The 18370-nt window shown below is 38.1% G+C and overlaps 1 protein-coding gene across 1 annotated transcript in view; it reads left to right on the top strand.

The window, feature by feature from the left end:
• The window catches only part of LOC103757663 (vacuolar protein 8), a 33389-nt gene that overhangs the window by 1255 nt on the left and 13764 nt on the right, over positions 1–18370 (top strand). The window contains exons 2-8 of the mRNA XM_008923823.3: positions 3705–3789; positions 4852–5516; positions 8652–8771; positions 9721–9840; positions 10908–11027; positions 15962–16084; positions 17127–17209. Of these exons, the coding sequence (XP_008922071.1) occupies positions 5291–5516; positions 8652–8771; positions 9721–9840; positions 10908–11027; positions 15962–16084; positions 17127–17209 (792 nt within the window). The 5' untranslated portion in view covers positions 3705–3789; positions 4852–5290. The remainder of the gene's footprint in view (positions 1–3704; positions 3790–4851; positions 5517–8651; positions 8772–9720; positions 9841–10907; positions 11028–15961; positions 16085–17126; positions 17210–18370) is intronic.

The following is an 18370-nucleotide window of genomic DNA, read 5'->3' as shown; positions in this document are numbered from 1 at the left end:
TCCAGGTCCCTCTGGATGGCATCACTTTCCTCTTGTGTGTCGACCACACCGCTCAGCTTGGTGGTGTTAGCAAACTTGCCGAGGGTGCACTCAATCCCACTGGCACCAACAAAGATTTGTGGGACATAAGCCAACGTAAGATACATAGGATGTATCTTATTGGGACAGAAAGGGTGGAGACTACTACTCTTTCAGTTCTCCACTGTATTCAAGACAACGTGCTATATGCCCAGGGGAAACAAACTATAACGTGAAACTTTTTGAAAATATATTTTAATTATTTCAAATATATTTGAAATATATTTGACAATTTGAAAAATATTTGACAATTAATGCAAGTTGTTTTGAAATTTTGTTCACTCCTTGTTTTACCAAACTTTTGACATTTGGGCTGTGTGATCCTTCAGTGCAGCCCCTTTGTAGCAAAAACAGTAGGACATGCACCTGTGCTTTGAAACACATCAAACCAGTGGCTTTCTAGGGGTATTGATATGAAATACAACCTGACTGGTCTCCCTTTCCTCTTGATGCCCTGACTATAATTTATGCTGTAAAATTGGGATGATTTATGTTGTAAAATTTGAGATTATTTTTATACAGTTTTTATACAGTTTGTTCAAACCTCTAAGGTACATAGGCACTTCTGACCTGCCTTTGATATTTTAGAGGCACTATCTTTTGCTACTAAGCAATAAAAAATACCAAAAATAATTCAATTTATGTGCTTATTATTATCCTAGGAAACAGTAGCTCTGGGCATGACACAAACTGCTGCTTTATTTGAATACAGCAATAGTCCAGAAAATTTACAATAACATATGCAGTGCAAGACAATGGGAAGATACATGAAGATACATAAAGACAAAGCAGTACAATAATACTGTGTCATCACCAGCCCAAGCCAGACCCTTGGTGACTGTTAGCAGATGTTCTCACCGTTCAGTGAGGCGGCTGCAAAGTTGTACATCTTCTGAGCACTAACATAGAAACAGAGAACGAGTAGTAAAGTCCATCGTTAGTAGTCAGCAGTGAAACTGGATTGTCTCATCAGGAAATGCCACTCCTAAGAGTTACAGAATGATAATATAGCCTCAGTTTGAAAGATTTACTCGGAATGAAGAAACACAGAAAGAGGCTGTCTTTAAGCTCTTCAAAAACTGTAGCACAGACTTGCACAAGTCAGTGGTGTTACTTACCATCTTTGGCCTGGTCCTTTATGTGCTGCTGGTACTTTACAAGACATCTACATCTATAGCAGCTGCTCCTCCTGTTAAAACCTTGTTCCATTTTACAACCCCTTTGAGTGGATTTTGTCAATCCATGAGTGGGACAAGGCTCAAGGAAGCTGTGTCAAGGAGATGCTTCAGTAGATGGCACTCTCCCTCTGAAGGAGAATGAGCAAATACCTCAGCCAAGGAATTTGATGCAATGAGAACAACTTCCTTTATACCCTACAAAATTACAATGAATGCAAATGAAGCTCTGCCTAGCTTTGCAATGAAGTAACCTCTGGCAGATCTTCACAAATCAATCTAAGTCCTCACATCTGACTTCCTACCTGCTTAAATGACTGTCATCCATTACTGTTCATCTGAATTCCTCCTGAAATTGTAGTGGTGAATATATACATACATACACACACGTACACAAGTGTATATATTTGTTATATGTATTATATATATATATACACAAATATATAAAAGAGCTCAGTAGTAATGTAAATTGCACAGATTAGACTCAGGCTTTACAGTTGTTCTACTTCTCCAATCATCTTTTTCAAATTCATTATTTTATTCTACTCTTTTGTTAATGGTAGGTCCAGTTTGAGGACTTAATTCCTATGGTTTGTTGATTGTTTTCTGTTGGCATTTCATAGTCACAAAATTTCATAGATCTGGAAATTGTTCAAACCAGTTTACAGAGCAGTTGCACTGAATTAGTACAAGTGAGGAGGCCTTAACTGCAGGTATGGGAACAATAAAGACCTGCTAGGCATTAGGGGAGCTATAACCTTTAAAATCACATCTGTTCCTAACCAAGCAGTAATGCACAGCCATCATACAGCTTTCTAAACTGTACAGTGATTTCCTCACTCTCGAACAGGAAGGAGAGAGAAGAGAGTGAAAGAAACATGTATAAGACAAAGTTGCAATAAAAAATGTCATGGGATAAATTTATAAAATGTAAATTTAATTATTTAAATCTTTTAGATTTTTGGATTCTTGAGTAATGTGAAATTCCATTTACTGCTGTTTAAGAATATAAATATCTGTTTTCTCACTTGACTGGCTCACAGGTCAAATAAGACTACATAAGTTTTCAATCACTGCCTCTCCTCTCCCCAAAAATCCTTTTTCCATTTATTAAAATCACAGTGATAACAGTATTTATAAAATCCAGAACCTGGAGCTATAATTTTGCTACCATATCTCAGATAAAGCTGACCTGTTTTTTCCAATATTCATGTCAGAGCCTGAGGGTGTTTTGTGTCCTATTAGTATGAAGAGGTCTAGGTAATATATGAAAGAGGAGTATAGAGAGTATTTGTATACATCTCTCCAGTGCCAGTAACTTTTGGGCAACCAAAAGTTGTGCACCATTGCAAATTAGATTAAGGAATTTCTGTTACAAGAAGTGGTTCAAGTAGTGGCATGCTGCATGAGCGAAATAGCAGATGAACAAATGTACTTTTGAGATTTTCTGTTCTTGATTCAAAACAAAACAAACCCACTGTGAGTGTCAGATGCTAAAGGGACTGTACTCAAAAGCAATATTTTCTGTAATTTGTAGACAAGCTACACAGCAGATAAAATGCTGGACCAGTGGAAGCTTTCTACTGAAAGTACCATTTAACTACAGCATTCATCTATTATTTGGCAAATAGATTTAAACTTCCAAATGCAATTTATACAGAATTCCAAATAGCCTTCATACAATAATGTTACTGCTTGGAAGTCTCTTTTGCACACACCTGAATGGAAATGGTTTGCAGAGGCTTTTTTAACACTTTGCAAAGGAACTGATTTTTCTTTTCCTTGGAGAAAAAAAAATGATGATGTTGAGTGTGGTATGCTTAGTATTTGAAACATGTTCTGTAGAAGAATTAAATCAAAATGGTTTAGCACTATTAGAGTACTACTATATGTTCTCCTTCTGCAGACTTGAGGTGACATTTTATTCAGTCAGAAAAGGAAACATATTAAGGTCATGAAACTAATCAAAAACATTGCATTTATAACCTTTACCTTTACAGCAGCTATTGTGAATTCAGAGTATGTTTGAAGACCCACAAACCAGCCTTCCACACTATCTTTCAAGTAGTGGTTTCAAACCAAAGAACAATTTCCTGACTGAATCATCAAACTAGGTATCGGGACACCTGAGTATTATGCCTTCAGGCAAGTTCTACACTAAGTTTCAGGTGTTATGCACTTCTTTAAAACAGAATTGCAAGAGCTCAGCACCTCTGAAATTTGTTTTTAAACGATTTTGGGAATATCTTCCTTACAGATATATTGAAAAGCTGTTTTAGTGTTTGTAATACATTTTGAAATGCTTAGTAAGAACATGTTACAGAAATGCAGTCATTACTAAAAAATGTTTCATTGAAACAGTCCTGTTTTTTTCTCATCTCAGTGCAGTACAGTTCAAACTACCTTTAAAATGTCTCCCAATTAAACTTTACTATTCATTATACAGAACAGAGTAAGAGGTAGAAGGAGCATGCAATGGATTACCGGGGATCTGCTTTTAGATGAAGGCTGAAGACTGGAAGATCGTAAGCAAAAGGTGAAGACCAAGCAGTGGCAGAAGTAGGACCTGACGATCACATGGGTTCCCCGTGCTTGAAAAGATCCCTACTGAAAGGATCCAGAAGACATAGTGAGAAAATAGAAATATTAGCCTTGCTTTTGATAATATTAAGAAGTGAAACAGAGGTCAGAACTCAGTAGGCTTGCAGAACTGGTCAAGGAAGTAGCCAGAAAAATCAAAGTCCTGATTCTTTGTAATGGATTGCATTATGTATTAGAGGTCTCATACCTTTTGGTTTACTGGTGTAGTTGCCATGTGATACTTGTGTTTAGGAAAAGTACATCATGTGTAAGTAAGACAAGAAATAGCAGTAGCTGGACAGACCAGTGAGATTTGGGTGAGCCTGTTCATGAGTGCTTGGAGATGGATGCAAAACAAAAAGTTGATTTTCAAATATGATTTATTTGGAAACAAAAGATCTATTAAAGGACAGTAAGGCTAATACCTAACAATAAATGTATCAAATGCAAAAGTTAGAATAAATCTATCAAATCCATGATTAAGAAGAAGTTTATAAAAGTGATCAACACTCAGAAGACCAGTACCTACAGGATCCTTAATTAAGGTGATCTTGAATCAAACCAGATTTTACTGGAAACCTCAATATTACAAATATCACTTCATGCTACATTAACTGGACTACGGTAACTTGTAAAATTGTTCAACCAAGGGCGGGCACATGCGCTAGACTGGTGAATTAAGCAAAAGGATGGAGCAAAAGAAGAACTGCTCATTTTCCTTTTGCTATCTTTCCGTGCATGAAGACTGCAGATAATTTTTGCATTCTCCCATTGCTAGCTTATCCAGCTCACTTTGCAGGACTTGCTTGACAGGAGGAAAACAGTTCTAAATTCATTTGGCCACTGTAATTTTTTTTCCAGTTTTCTATTCTTGTTGATTTGCCAAGTCTCAGTTGACTGAGTTATGAGTTGTTTGTCCAACAGCGCCTTTGTTCTGGTCTGTGCTTCAGCAAAAACTGGAAAAACCTGTTCACTTTCTCCTTCTATTTTTTTTTTAATCTTCCTCTCCCATTGGTAGCTGCAGCTTGTACTCATGCAGGCAAGGTGGTGCCTACCTTTCATGTGGAAAGCTGTCTTACAAAAACTGAGGTTGCGTTTTCCAGAGCTTTTCTAACCTCATGAAGTTTTTGATGGGTGCTCCAGGTTCTCCACAAACTGTATTTAGGTCATTATTTTATTTTTCTTCAAGCAAAGTGTTTGATCGTGTCTCCAGTCAAGCCTTTTAAATAATAATTTGTACACTCTGGGAGATCTGCAGGAACCAGTCTTGTAAAATGTAGCTTTTTGGACACAGAAGATTGTCTGCTTTACAGCAGTCGCATATGGTGTGATAGCTTCTGTAAGACAGAACAAACACTGAGGAAGCTAGCTAGTGCAAAAAGTGGACAAGTTGAGAAGAAACTTTTCTTTCCATCTCCTTGGTTTTCTTCTTGCTTGGTGCTGCTGTTGGAACAAGAATGGGTCAACTATGTGGACGATGCATGCAGCTGCTGCGGGACTTCGTAGCCTTTGTCCAGAGGATGTCCTCCGATTTGGTGCACAGTGTCAAGGAATGCTTGATTCTGATAAGCAAATGCTCCTGCTTAAAACAAAACAGCTCTAAAACCAGGCAGCTGTACAAGCCCATCCTACAGCCTCATGAGAGGGTGACAGCACAGGAGTTTCTGCAGCACATTGAAACCGGTAAGAGGACTTGTCTTTTTCTAAAGGGTTCTGAAAGAACAAGGAGATTGATTTTGTGGGTTGAGAGCAGCTTGCTAGTTGATATGCTCTGGCACGGGCAGTTGGTAATGATGTAGGAAAGGCCAGAGCAACAGAGCACTTTCTTTGTGTACAGGACACCAAGAGCTCAAGTGGTGACACAGCTGGATCTAGGTAGAAATGGTCAGTCACTTTCTTGCTCTGCTACCACTCTTAGTACATAACCCATGTTTCATAAAAGTGAGTCCTTCTAGTAATTGAAGTTAGTTCTTTTAAGTCAGTCACTGAGCTCACGGAGCTAGAGATGAGCTGTGCCAAGACCTGAGTGCTGAGCTGTGAGCAGGCAGATCACAGTGTGATGTGCACAGTTGAACACCTCCATGTTGGCTGGTTGCAGAACACAGGGACTTGTGCTAGGGGTGTCTGGGCTATATATGGGGAAGGTCAAAGTCACCCTGGGACAAGCATAGTTGGGTTACCAGGATTCTAAGAAACTGTGCTTTTGTGCAAATATTTTAGAGACCAGGCTTAAGCACAGTCATGGGTTTCTGCTTGAATAAAAGTATATCAATAACTCTTCATCTATCTCTTTTGTTTTACAAGCTACCTGCCTAATTCCCCTGTTTATCTATTTGTGATGTCCTCTTTGTCCTGTCCTAAGATACAATAATATCAATAAGAAACCTTTTTTTTATTTATTTCACTGCTGCAGTCATCTTATATGAGTGTATTTTGTCAGTTGTCCAGCCTAAAAACAGTCGTTGTCTCAAGCTTAGATAGGGGCCATTGCTTGTTTGGTTTTGCTGTGTCTCACAGCTGATTGGGTATATTATTTTAAGTTTGGCTACTTTGGTCTAAACCTACTACACAGAATTGCATAGCCTTTTACTTTCATTTGTGTGAAAGGCGTGGAACACAAACTGCTATGTCTTTACCTGCCTTTTTGGGAAGATAAAACTAACATGTGAGGGGAACCAGGAGAGACGCTTTTCCTCAGTGTGACACAGTTAACACTGTTTGAAATAGTCTGTTGCAGAACAACCTTTGCAATAATTGCTGTGACGCTGGTTGTTGGCAACATGTGTGAATTAGCCTCGGCTGGTATTAGCTGGTGTCATTACCCATGAAAGTGGTGGGTCCTGTGCTGCTGGTATGGTTCACTAATTGTTGCACCTTAAGCACTGGTTAAATCCTGACATTGATACCCAGAATAGGGCCGGATCTTTTAGCTTGTTATACAGTGGAGATCTTCCACGGCTGAACTTTTTCTTCAAAGGCTAGCATGCTCCTGACTGTATAAGAGATTGTCTTGGCAGTATCCCAGCTCAGCTGATAGATCAGGTGTAATGAAGGGGTGCTCTGGAAAAAATGGTGGGGCCAGAATGGTCCCTTGCAGCACCCACTGCAAGGTGCTTCCTGTAAAGACTAAGTGTATGTTTTCCTGGAGAGATCCTTTCTTCTCTGAGATCAGTCTTCAAAAGGCTGGTCTGGCTTGAATCCTCAGGAGTTAGGGTACAGAAGCAGGAAGCCTAGAGCTTCTCTGATAGCAGTACACAGATGGCAATGTGTGCTTTCAGGGAGGTCCCACTGTCCATGACAGGACATACACAGCACCCAAGGAGCGGAACCAAGGTTAATTTTCTGAGTGGCCAAATCCTGGTGCCAAGATAGATGGAGGCAGGGAAGCCTCACAAAGAGAACCAAGACACATCCCTCTTACTTTAACATTCACCTGTGTATTTTATTCCAAGATGGAGCAAGCCCAGCCTTAGTTCTGAATAAATTATTATAAGCAGGAAGCCAGTGTTTGGACAATTTGCATGCAAGGAGAGACTTCATGATTGATCATCATACTCACCTGTTAGCTAGGGCGACAAATGTTTGATATTATAGGCAGGTGAAGATTTTGAGTGGTTTCTGCTTTGTCACTCTCCCAAACAAAAACAGAGATATGTGGAAGATTCAGATAGTCAGTGTGTAAGGACCAGAATTAAACCGCATGAAGAGATTTTTGGTTTTTTTCTCTAAAACCTTCACACACAGGCCAGTCCTTCCTTTTGTGTGTATTGTTAATTATTAAACAAAATTGATCTTTATATGAAACAGTTCTTCTGTGAAGCTCACTTACCTAATCCTGAAAGTAGGAGTTTGCTAGTCTTGACGTGTAAGCAGCTTCTAATGGCATGAGATATTGGCTGAGTTTTGCACAGAGGCATGAAAGCTCCTGTCCCTCACAACCCTCACATCTCTTTCTCCTATGGGAGGTAAAGTAGCTAGATATGCTTCATAGAGATATTTCAGTCATTAATGCACGGGTTTAATCTGTAGCCTGAAAACATATCTTATAATTGTGTGCTTCACCAGTCAATTTATACTACATTACCTTTTCAGCTCAGTTCATACTACTGAGCATTGGTTCAATGTCCCTTTTATTTTCCTCTCTGCTGCTCCATTCCACACATTATTTTATACAGTGACTTTCAGAAGTCATGCATGACTGCTGTTGCTTGATGGCTATTGTTGAACATCTGGTTTATTCATAGGGGAACTATCATACTTAAGTACAGGTAGACTCATGCTAGACCCCGAGGCAAAACTATTTGCAATCCATGTTGCTATTCCCTTAAATTCTTTATTGTAAAAAAAGATTGGGTATTATTGTAATACCCAAGATTGAAAATGCAGTGAACTTCAAATGTAGTAAATTAAAAATATATAGTGTTTCTATAGTTCATAACTAAGAACACCACATTCAGTAGATTTTTTTTTTAACAAAGATCTTCTGTAATTCAGAAAAAGATAAAGATTTTTATGGAGAACAAGAACACCTGCATTTATATTAGATAACATTAAAAAAAAGTGTTTTAAAATTATAATTTATCTTGCTTTGAATCACTAGCTTTGAGAGTTTTATAAGAGGCATTGCCAAGAACATGTTATTCCGAATTCATCTATTGCTTCTGCTCATGGAAACATGAATAAGGGTAGATGGGCTTTATGGAGTTGTTGCAGTACAAAAATCCTTATGTTTTTGGTTGGCTATAAATTTTAATGCATTTTTGTAAACTAACCCTTTTCAGGTGTAATTAAGCCTGTGCTGTCATTGTACATCTTTAGGTTTTGAAATGTCACCCCTTGGAAAGGACCCCCTGGAGGCCTTGAGGACCTTAGCCTTTTCAGAAAACCCAGGTTTACAGCAGTCAGCTGCCCTCTATTACCTGCATATGAGTCAGCACAGTAAGTTATCTCAGTGCATTAGAAAATTTTCACATAATTATAAATAAAAGTATTATTTCCAACTGTGAAATTTCCTTTGATTTATTAAGGAAAGATTTGGTGGGGGTTTTTTTCCATGCTATGTTGTTTGCTAAGGAAAATGGAAATGCTGTCATTGCCATGTAGACAGAGTCAATTCACGGTTTTGCTGTGAGGAGATATCTCTTATGATTATAAAAGACTGTCATTTATGTAATTGTAATACTTCTGTAAAACTCAGCAGAACTCAAAGTACTTAGTGTATACTGAATCTCCTGAGAGCAACACAGTCAAAATATAGTGGAAGGAAATGGGCATAGTGACCAGCTAATGTTTTATATTATATTATTTTTGAAAGAGGACAAAGTTCTAGAGGCCAGATTGTAGTGCAAGTTTATGAAGGAAACATTCTCCTTTATCCCAACTATTCTGTGGGAGCACTTGGCTCCTGAGGTAATTTGTAAATGGTTAGGAGTCAACCTAGATATCCCAGATAAAATTCCAGCAAGACTTTGGGCTCTAAAAAAAGGCAGAAATACCAGCAACAAGCGGGTTGCAATTTATTATCTATTTGTTTGTCTTAAATTTACTTCAAAGAGAATATTCTGTCACTTGGCGTAATAACTTTATCCCATGTATTTTTTGCTGTATAAAAAGTGCAGGTAGCCACAACACAAGGACCTGCTGTGAGGCAGAATGACTTACTTTGTAGCAAGGCATACTGCTTTCCTTCCCGTGATGTTTTTGAAGTACTTGGTTATTCAAAACCTTTTCAGGAAACTTGCCCTGTTTGCTAATAGCAGTGGAATTTAAATGAAGGGGAATACCACTCAGCCTATGTATGGGAGCACCTGAGGCTTAAGATCAATAAGGGAAAAATGTGACTATGGTGAGCAATGAGACTCATGAATATTTCCTCTCTTTCTTGCAGTGAACATCCCCCTGCCTGTGGAGCATCTGGAACCCTTCTATGCCTTACTACGGTCTGCTGACCTGGAGGTGCAGCAGATGTCTTCCTTGTCCCTTGTCAACTTCTTGCTGGAAGGACATAGTGAGTAATTAACAGCACATCTCTCTTCAGGTGAAAAAGTGTCTCTTCAGCCAGACTCATGTAGAAGGAAGGCACGTCTACACACCCAGGTCTACACAAATCTAAATTACTTTTTCCGTGTTCTAGTGGCACCAAGACATATAAGATCCCTCTCGCTGATTATATCATATGGCAAGAGTTCTTAAATCTGTGCGCAAAAGCTGATAAATTATTCCCAGACTGGTGTGGGAATTCTATTCTCGTTCTTGGATTGAGAGCCCAACACTTGCCCTTTCAAACAACAGATAAAACTCTTAGAAATAAACTCTATCTATGAGACAGTGCTCATTTTCTTGTTATTTATGAACGGGACCTTAATTTCTTGCAGATAAAAGAAAAGTTAAAACATTTAGTAAAATTCACTTTCTTCTGTAACTAACAGGGCAAATGGAATTGAAATAGGATCTGGGATCTGCAGAAGAAAAACTTCCCAATAAAGTTTATGTTGATAGACAGGGCATGAACACCTCACACCTGGTCAACGGAGTCCTTGTTGCATCTACTACTTCACTCCTGGCACCTGGGCCACAAGTATTCCATCACTCAATCCCATAACAGCAGAAGATGGGGTCAGTCTTCAGTGAAGCTAGCTTTTTTCTTTGCTTTTTTTAAAGGATTTTGCTGCAAATAATATCATGTCACTTATTAACAAGTAAAAAATAATATTTAAAGGGAAGAAAAACAAAGAGTGAGGGGAGTGCTGAGTAAATTGTTGAACCTATTGGAAAGCTGCAGTTGCTCTTTCCAAAATTACCCTTATGTTTGTAAACAGAATTGCTAACAGAAATATTTGAGACCTTCTACCCTAGAACTTCTGAACATCTCTTACACTCTTGCATGAGTCTGAAGAGGAATCGAGCAAACCAAGCTAGGGACTGTGAGTGGCTATTAGACTGTTTCCATCTTAGATCTATTTTATATAATCATAATACAGATTCCGAAAGCATAAGAATGATATATTCTTTCCACAGAGGCACTAACTATTTATTTTTTTATTTGTCCATTATTTTTCCTGAATTTATGAATAGTTGACAAAGAATTAGTTGTTCAAATGGGTTTACTTGAGCCAATTCTGGATCTACTTGAGTCAGAGGATCCCACTGTCCAGTGTAATTCCTGTGCCTGTATCATGACTTTGGCTGTTTCAGGTGAGTGTGCTGTTCTTTCCCTTTATCATCTGCAATGAATTCATTCAACTCTTAGATCACATTTCAAGAAAAAACAACCTATTTACATTTGGTTTAAGAGTCATAAGATGCAGCAGCAAGTTTTGGTATTCCCACATCATAAATTCAACCTTTTGATATTCCAATTAAGGAATTTTTTTTAGTGTTTCTGACCTTCATTCTCTTATGATTACAAAGCTTTCTCTGATTTTCATCCTAAATATATTCATGACCAGCTTATCTTAATTAATGTCTACCTTGGCTTTTGCTTCAGTAGTTCTATCTCTCTGGTCTATGCTGATGAGGCTCCTTCATTTTACTAGACCAAGAAAGCCAAGCTCTTTTAAGACTCCTTGTAAGTACTCTCCATTCATCTTCATAGTCCTTCTGGGTGTAAATGATATGTTCCTGGAATGAACATAGCATTTGCATCTGCTGTATTATGATACCATAGACCTCAGGCATTTTTGTTACAGTCCCACGATATACATAAATGCTGCAGGAGTTCCGTTTTGAATTCATGTCTTCTGAAAGCGAAGTTACCAGAAATGTGCAGTATTTCAGCTGTGGCACCTAGGGAAATAAGTTTTGTGGTACATCTCATGATAACTAACACCCACCGTTTTGGTGAACATGCCATGGTGATGTTGTCATCCTGCAGCTGACTTAATCACTTAGTCTTTCTCCTCCTCTGCTGCAATTTCCAGCAGATACCAATTAATTGAGGGTCTACCACAATTGTTTCCAAGTGCACATCCCTGCATTTTGTACTATAAGGTTTCATTCTGTTTCTGTTGCTCCAGTTTTCTAACTTGTCTGTTATTTGTAAAATATTCCAGTCCTCCACTGCATTGACAGTTTTGCACTCACACCTTTGTATTAACTTTCTGGTTCAAAACCAGCTACAGACCAGTCCTTGTGGAATTCCATTTGTAGCCTACTCCAAGTGGTCATTCCCATTCAGCAAAACTTGTTGCCAGCTTGGTTTCAGTCAGTTTGTTATCCATCATGTACTACTTGCATTTGTCATCAACTTCTTTTGCTTAACTATGCATATTTCATATCATGATATAAATATTTTCCTGGTATTCAGACAGTTCAACCACAGTTACCAAAAGAAAGGTTATCAAGTTAGTCTGACTACTTCTACCTTGTGCAAACTGTGCGATTCTACTGTACAATTTGTGTACAAGTTTGTATAAAAGCCATGAATAACATTTATTTCCCTCCCTGTAGTATTTATTCCACCAGCTTTCCTCTACAGAATGGGAGGTTGTCCCAGAAGGCTGAGAGAAGCATGATGACAGTGTTTATTTCTCATTTAAGTATTTAGGTTGCAAAAGGGAATACAGGATGCAACTACATGAAAGTGCTGATCTGCATTTTATCTCACCTTTTTTTTTGTGTATTTTCAGGTTTTTAAACACTTTTCCCTTAGGAACTTATTTTTAGGCATTGTATATTATTACAGTCAGGTTAAGAATTCTGCATACAACATTACTTTGTGTGGAATGCAAGTTGCCTCATTTAAGTGTCTTAATTAGGCATGGCATCACTAAAATTTTAGGTACCTGGCACTAGAAGGACTTTTTTTGTGTATGGTCAGTGAAGTTATGGCCCTGAAAATTTACAGAGAGATATCCGTTCACCTGTTTTAAGTAGCCCACTTGTTTGGGGACCTAAGGATGTTACTTAGTCCTGAAGGCACTCTCTCCCTTCTAGATATCTTTATCCTGGAATATAGAGAACCCTCAGCTACTCCAGAATCAGTCCACCTTCATTCCCTGTTGAAGGTGGTCACATAATGCCTTTGCACACTCCCTTAAGTGCCAGTGTCCTTCTGAGCACAAGTAGTTCAAATTAAGCTCTCAAGAAGCTTTCAAACTAGACAGGAAAGGTAGGCAGTCCTGCAAGTGAATAGGCTGGGTTGCTGCCTGGCATTTGATAAGTGTTGAGTTTCTCTGTCCCAGTTAAATCAGGATTTGGAGGGACTGGGTCTATCTATTTGTTTTTCAGATGATATTTAGCTACCACAGCAATGAGACTAAAGCAAGAGGCAATTCTCTAGGGTTTATTTTAATTTTAACTCACAGACTATGATATTTTGAAGTGTCTGCTTGATAAAAGTATCCTGTTCAGTCATGTCTTTCAAGTAAGCCATTCATGCAAAAAGATACATATGGAAGCACAATCAAATTAGGAAGATCCTTAGATAGCTTGAAGGTGACTAAAATTCTGTGTCTAAGAATGGTCTTAATTCTGCTGCAACAAGCATGCAAGACTATGCACACAGTGAAGCTGTTTAGCAATGTGACTGCAAGTTATGCGTAAGCTGGATTGTCTGGTACTTACCTGCTGCAATAGGTAGCCAAAAATAAGAAGTGCAAACCAACCCATTCAGATGAACATGATTTGAAGGTTAGTTTGTTCCAACACCAGTATTTGTCCATGCAGCAAAAGGACACATGCGTTTTGAAATTATCTGCTGCTTTTCAATCAGTGAGTGAAAGTAATCAGCTCTGGTATAAGAACTCTTCTCAAAGTATACTAGAACAGAACTAAATGTTCACAGCTTCAGGGTTTAGGGAGGCCTGAACACGTGCATTAAGCAAAAACGAGGATGCACTGAGTGTAGAGCACATTCAAAGCTGTTCTGATAGAAGAATTTTCAAGCACACAAATGTCAGAGAGTAGAAAGAAAGAATTTATAAATGCAGTTTTGAGGTGAGCTATTCAAACACAGCTTGAGTAGTGCTGTCGATTTCCCTACTTTAGAGTAGCATCTGAACATGTGGTTTCCTTCAAAAACCATTCCAAGGGGCATCAGTGGAGGGACTGCATTATTTAAGATAAACAGGTGGTCCAAGAGAGAAACATCTAGATCTAGTCTGCCTCATCTCTGACAGAGTTGATAGTACAGTTACACATCTTGGTGAGACAGGTCTCTCCAACCAGTCTGTCATAAGTTGACAAAACAGTGTTCATCCAGAATTTGCCCAAGTCGAAATGGTTCTAATCCCTTTGCTCAAATATGAGGTTCTCTCCCACATTTACAAACATTCATGGAGTGTATTGTGTGCAAGAGCGAAGGAAGCAGTGATACCTGAATTCTCAATCCTTTTACCTTTTTCACTCAGCTGATTAATTTACATCACACCAGACTGGTTTCCATCACTTGGAGTCACACAAAAGAATTTCTGCTTCTGCTAAGGGAAACAAAAGAATAGTATGTAGGCGGCTTAGATTAGAGGAAGGCTTGTCTATGAAATGGACCAGAATATTTCACCAGAATAATAGCTTCCTACGTGGAAAAGCTATTTTTAAATACATTACCCTTCCCAGAACAATTATTTTGCTCAAAATGTTTTTCCAGGATAAAAGGTTTTTCCTTGAGTATAAAATACTCATATGATGACAGAAGATTACTTGTCTTGGTATATTAAACTGGTGCTATCTGAACTATACTTGAATAAATATCCTGGATTATCTGTTTGTGCCAGTTCCCTATTAGATAGGCTCCAGGTATAAAAATAAGAGCTTTGTTCTCATAACTCCCTAAGTTAGTTGGCACCTGAAGACTTGATCTTATCTGAATACCTTCTTTTTTTTTTGTTCTGTTCTGCTTCATGTTTCTCTCAGCAAACTTCCAGAGACTGGCCATTGTTTAAACTGTCTGTAAATGTATGTAAATGAAGCAATACTCTACTAAAACTCCCATGGTCTTCAGTGGCAGTTTGGCTTATATAAACAATGAAAGATGTAGACTTTGCTTTTTCCTTTTATAGAATAGTCTGCAGTATACTATGGCATGAAGAGAATTAATCAGTGGTCTAATTCCCATATAAATCTCATCAACATCAAAGAACACCACTGCCAACACCTTATTTTTTCAAAATTAGCCACTAATGTGCTTATAAGATACAAATACAGAAAATACAGAGATAGAAATAAGATAGTAAGGGGGAGAGGACCATAGTTGTCTTAGTGTGGTAGCAGGTTACTTGTTGCCAATGTTTTGATGGCCTCATGGTAAAAGGGTAAGGAAGAGCATAATAGAAGGATTCCCTTCTGTACGGCACAGCTGAGGCTACCTTCAGGAAGTTCAGAACTAAAAGCAGATTCTTTCTTCTAAATTATATTTCATAACATAGTATAACTTCATCATATGTAGTATGCTTATATACATAGTATATAAATATGTTATATAGTATTTTATTGTATATAGTTAATTTTACAGCATTAAGTATTATAGGTTTTGGTTTTTTCCCCCAGTTTTTATCCAAGAGTCTCAAGGGACTCTGCAGATTTTTTTGAATTCTCCTTCTACTCCAGGATACAACTGTACAACTCAATGCATTGCCATGCAAGGAATCACCAGCACTTCAGAGAAGAAGCGTATTTTCAAATTTCAGTGGTTAAATCAAATTCTGTCTTTAGAAACCTCTGCATTGTTTGTAGCTGTCAAAGGAGTGACATAGGGACATTCAAAGAGAGAAACTGGCTCTGAATATACCCTACTAAATGAATTCAATCTTACCTGCAGTTAATTATGTAGTTTTTTCTTGTCACACTGTGAATAGCTTGATCAGACATACCAAGGGTATGAGGCAAGTATGACACTTTGTTAACCTGTTTAAGGGTACTTACAGTCCTTTTTTTTAATTTATCCTAGTCACAAAACAAAAGCATTGAACCAGCTGTGATCTATAGCTAATCCAGAACTCATGAGTGGGTTTCTTTCCTATTTAGCTCTTGGAATTTTTAACAGTTTCCTTTGAGGATGTGGAGAAATTTTGATATATACCAAAGAATCAGAGAAGCAAACACCAAAGGACAAGTCCCGCTAGTTGTCCTGCTCCTGGCTCACAGTAGGATGGCACTAAGTATTTCTTTCTTTGTCTGATTCTTTTCTCCAGAGTCCAACCGAGAGGCTATTGGTGCTGCTCGAGGAGTTACACCCCTACTGTCTCTTGCCAAGTCCTATGATCCCAGAGTCCAACAAAATGCAGTTGGTGCTATTCTCAACCTCACACAATCAGGTACTTTCGGACTAATGGTTTACCTAAATTGCTGAAGGAAAATTTCTCACTGATAGAAAAACAATCCAAAAGGGTTAAAACAAGATTAAAGCATATCTAAGCGTCATTTCCTCTGCATATGGCATTCATGTTGATACCACAGGTTGATGATTTAAGTTTAGCTGATACAGGCCTTTTTTTGCTTAATAGCAAAACAGAAAGGATTGATTTTCAACTCTGAGGGGCTAGTGTATGAATACTTAAATAATCAAAGAAATAGAAAAAAGAACCAAAAACATTTGTTAAAAACATAACTTGGCATAAAATTTAGCAGCACATTTGGTAGTACTTTGAAGCAACCTCAGAATCTTATCAAACAAAATCAAGTTCTACAAACTTTTTACTTGTTCTAACTAACTTGATGTTGGAATATGCAGAATATAACTATTATGGGTCAGAACATTAAAGGCTCCTGGGATATCTGCTAACAGCTTTATCAAAAGCAGTTATTTGGTCCTCTGCAATTATATGTACACAACCATACATTAACTCTGAAATGAACCAGCATTAAATCTCACCTACCTAGATGATACCATTATTCCAGAGTTAAATGATAAAGTCATGAGTAACACCTCTTAACTCTACCTTGTGGAAAGAAATTGTTGGCAACAACTTATACACTTGGCTAATACAATTCTGTTATTATTTAGAATTTTTAAAAGAATTTGGTTTTGAAGCACAGAAAACATGGTGAAGACAATATCTGAGGCTTTTCAGCTTCTCTAGTGATTACGATCCTCAGAACAGTTTTTAGCATAAAACCAGCAAAAGCTTAATCAGGCTGCCTGCTAGTCATTTTGCTAAAATATCTGCAAACTGCAATATTACACAAGCTCTAAATTATATACTCTCCAGTCACACTGGCTGGCATATATTTGGACATCAGCATTTTCTAGAATCCAAGGATTGTGCTTATCCCTTTTGAACGGTGCCTCCAGATAAGAGGGAGGAGAGGGGAAAGACACATTTACAGTACTTTTTTTTTTTTCCTTTTTAATGGCAGAGAAAATCCAACAGGTCCTATGCAAGGAAGGAGCCCTACCACTTCTTGCCTTGCTGCTGGAATCTCCTGACTCAGAAGTGCAGGTATGGCTCAAACAGGTCACATTTTAAAACAGTAACAGTGTGACTGTAAGGAGAGCGCAGACGTCAGTCTGTAGAAGTGAAAAGGTGGACAGGAGGGAAGGTTTCTTTAAAGAAGTCAGAAAACATGTGAGAGCATTTTGGTGAAACTCAGCTCAGTCAGATAATGCATATTCAAAATACTCAACTTGTCTAGCTCCTCAGGAGAAAGTTTATGATGCAGAAGCGTGTCTGCCAGCACACATTAATGCATGAACAGAATTGTTGTGTGCCTACCTTCTTATGTCTTTCAGATCATCAGACAAGTTGCAGATAGTCTCTTCCTCTGTTTTTTTGGTGGTTTTTTTTTTTTTTTGGTTCATTGGTTGGTGTTTTTTGGGGTCTTTTTCTTTTGTTTGTTTTGGGTTTTTTGCATCCTAACTTTGATCTTCCACTCTAAGCAATTTTGCTAAGTGTTCTGAGAACACATAACTTGTGATGATCTTTTTCTTATCATTGTAAATATCTGGAAATCTTCTTTTATGCCTACCAAAGATACCTCTTTGTGATTCTGCATACTCAGCAGAGAACTGGTCTTGGTTCAAAAGTATGGTGATGAAAAAACTTTGAATCAGAGTTGTAAGCCTTACCATCCGTTAGTTTGTTCATTCAGTCCTCTGAGTAGCACAGAATAGTTTTCTCCATCAGTTTTATTATCTCTATTCAGTTTTTTTTTAAATGTCTGAAGGGATGGACCCTCTGGAATTGCTTTCTGCAAACTGGCTCAGCATTTTCAGGTTTCTCTGAGATTCATCTTAAAATTTCCTTGTCTGCAGTTCAACCTGTTTCTTCTAATTATACCTCTCCAATAATACATACTCCTATATGTATAGTCCTCCCCAGCGTTAATATTTAAATCCTTTGGAAAGGATCTCTTGGCATGCTAGGGCAGTAACTACATCCAGCTTAAGTAAATCAATGGAAACATATAATATAGTAAATGCAGATGACCTGGATGCCAGCAGCCATGTCATTGCAGCAGCACAGGACATTCCCAAATAGCCAGGGTCCTAATGAGTTTGTACAACATGCCACAGCAGGACTGCTGCAGTAGCTGCAGCATGTTGTATCCACCCAATAAACACCCTTAAGATGAAAAAGCACTTTTATTTTCTTCAGCTCTAA

Source organism: Manacus vitellinus, unplaced genomic scaffold (assembly GCF_001715985.3).
Source record: "Manacus vitellinus isolate BGI_N305 unplaced genomic scaffold, ASM171598v3 scaffold_4_pilon, whole genome shotgun sequence".
Classification (NCBI taxonomy): Eukaryota; Metazoa; Chordata; class Aves; order Passeriformes; family Pipridae; genus Manacus; species Manacus vitellinus.
Note: the sequence above shows the minus strand (reverse complement) of the source record. Positions and strands in the feature narration are given on the sequence as shown.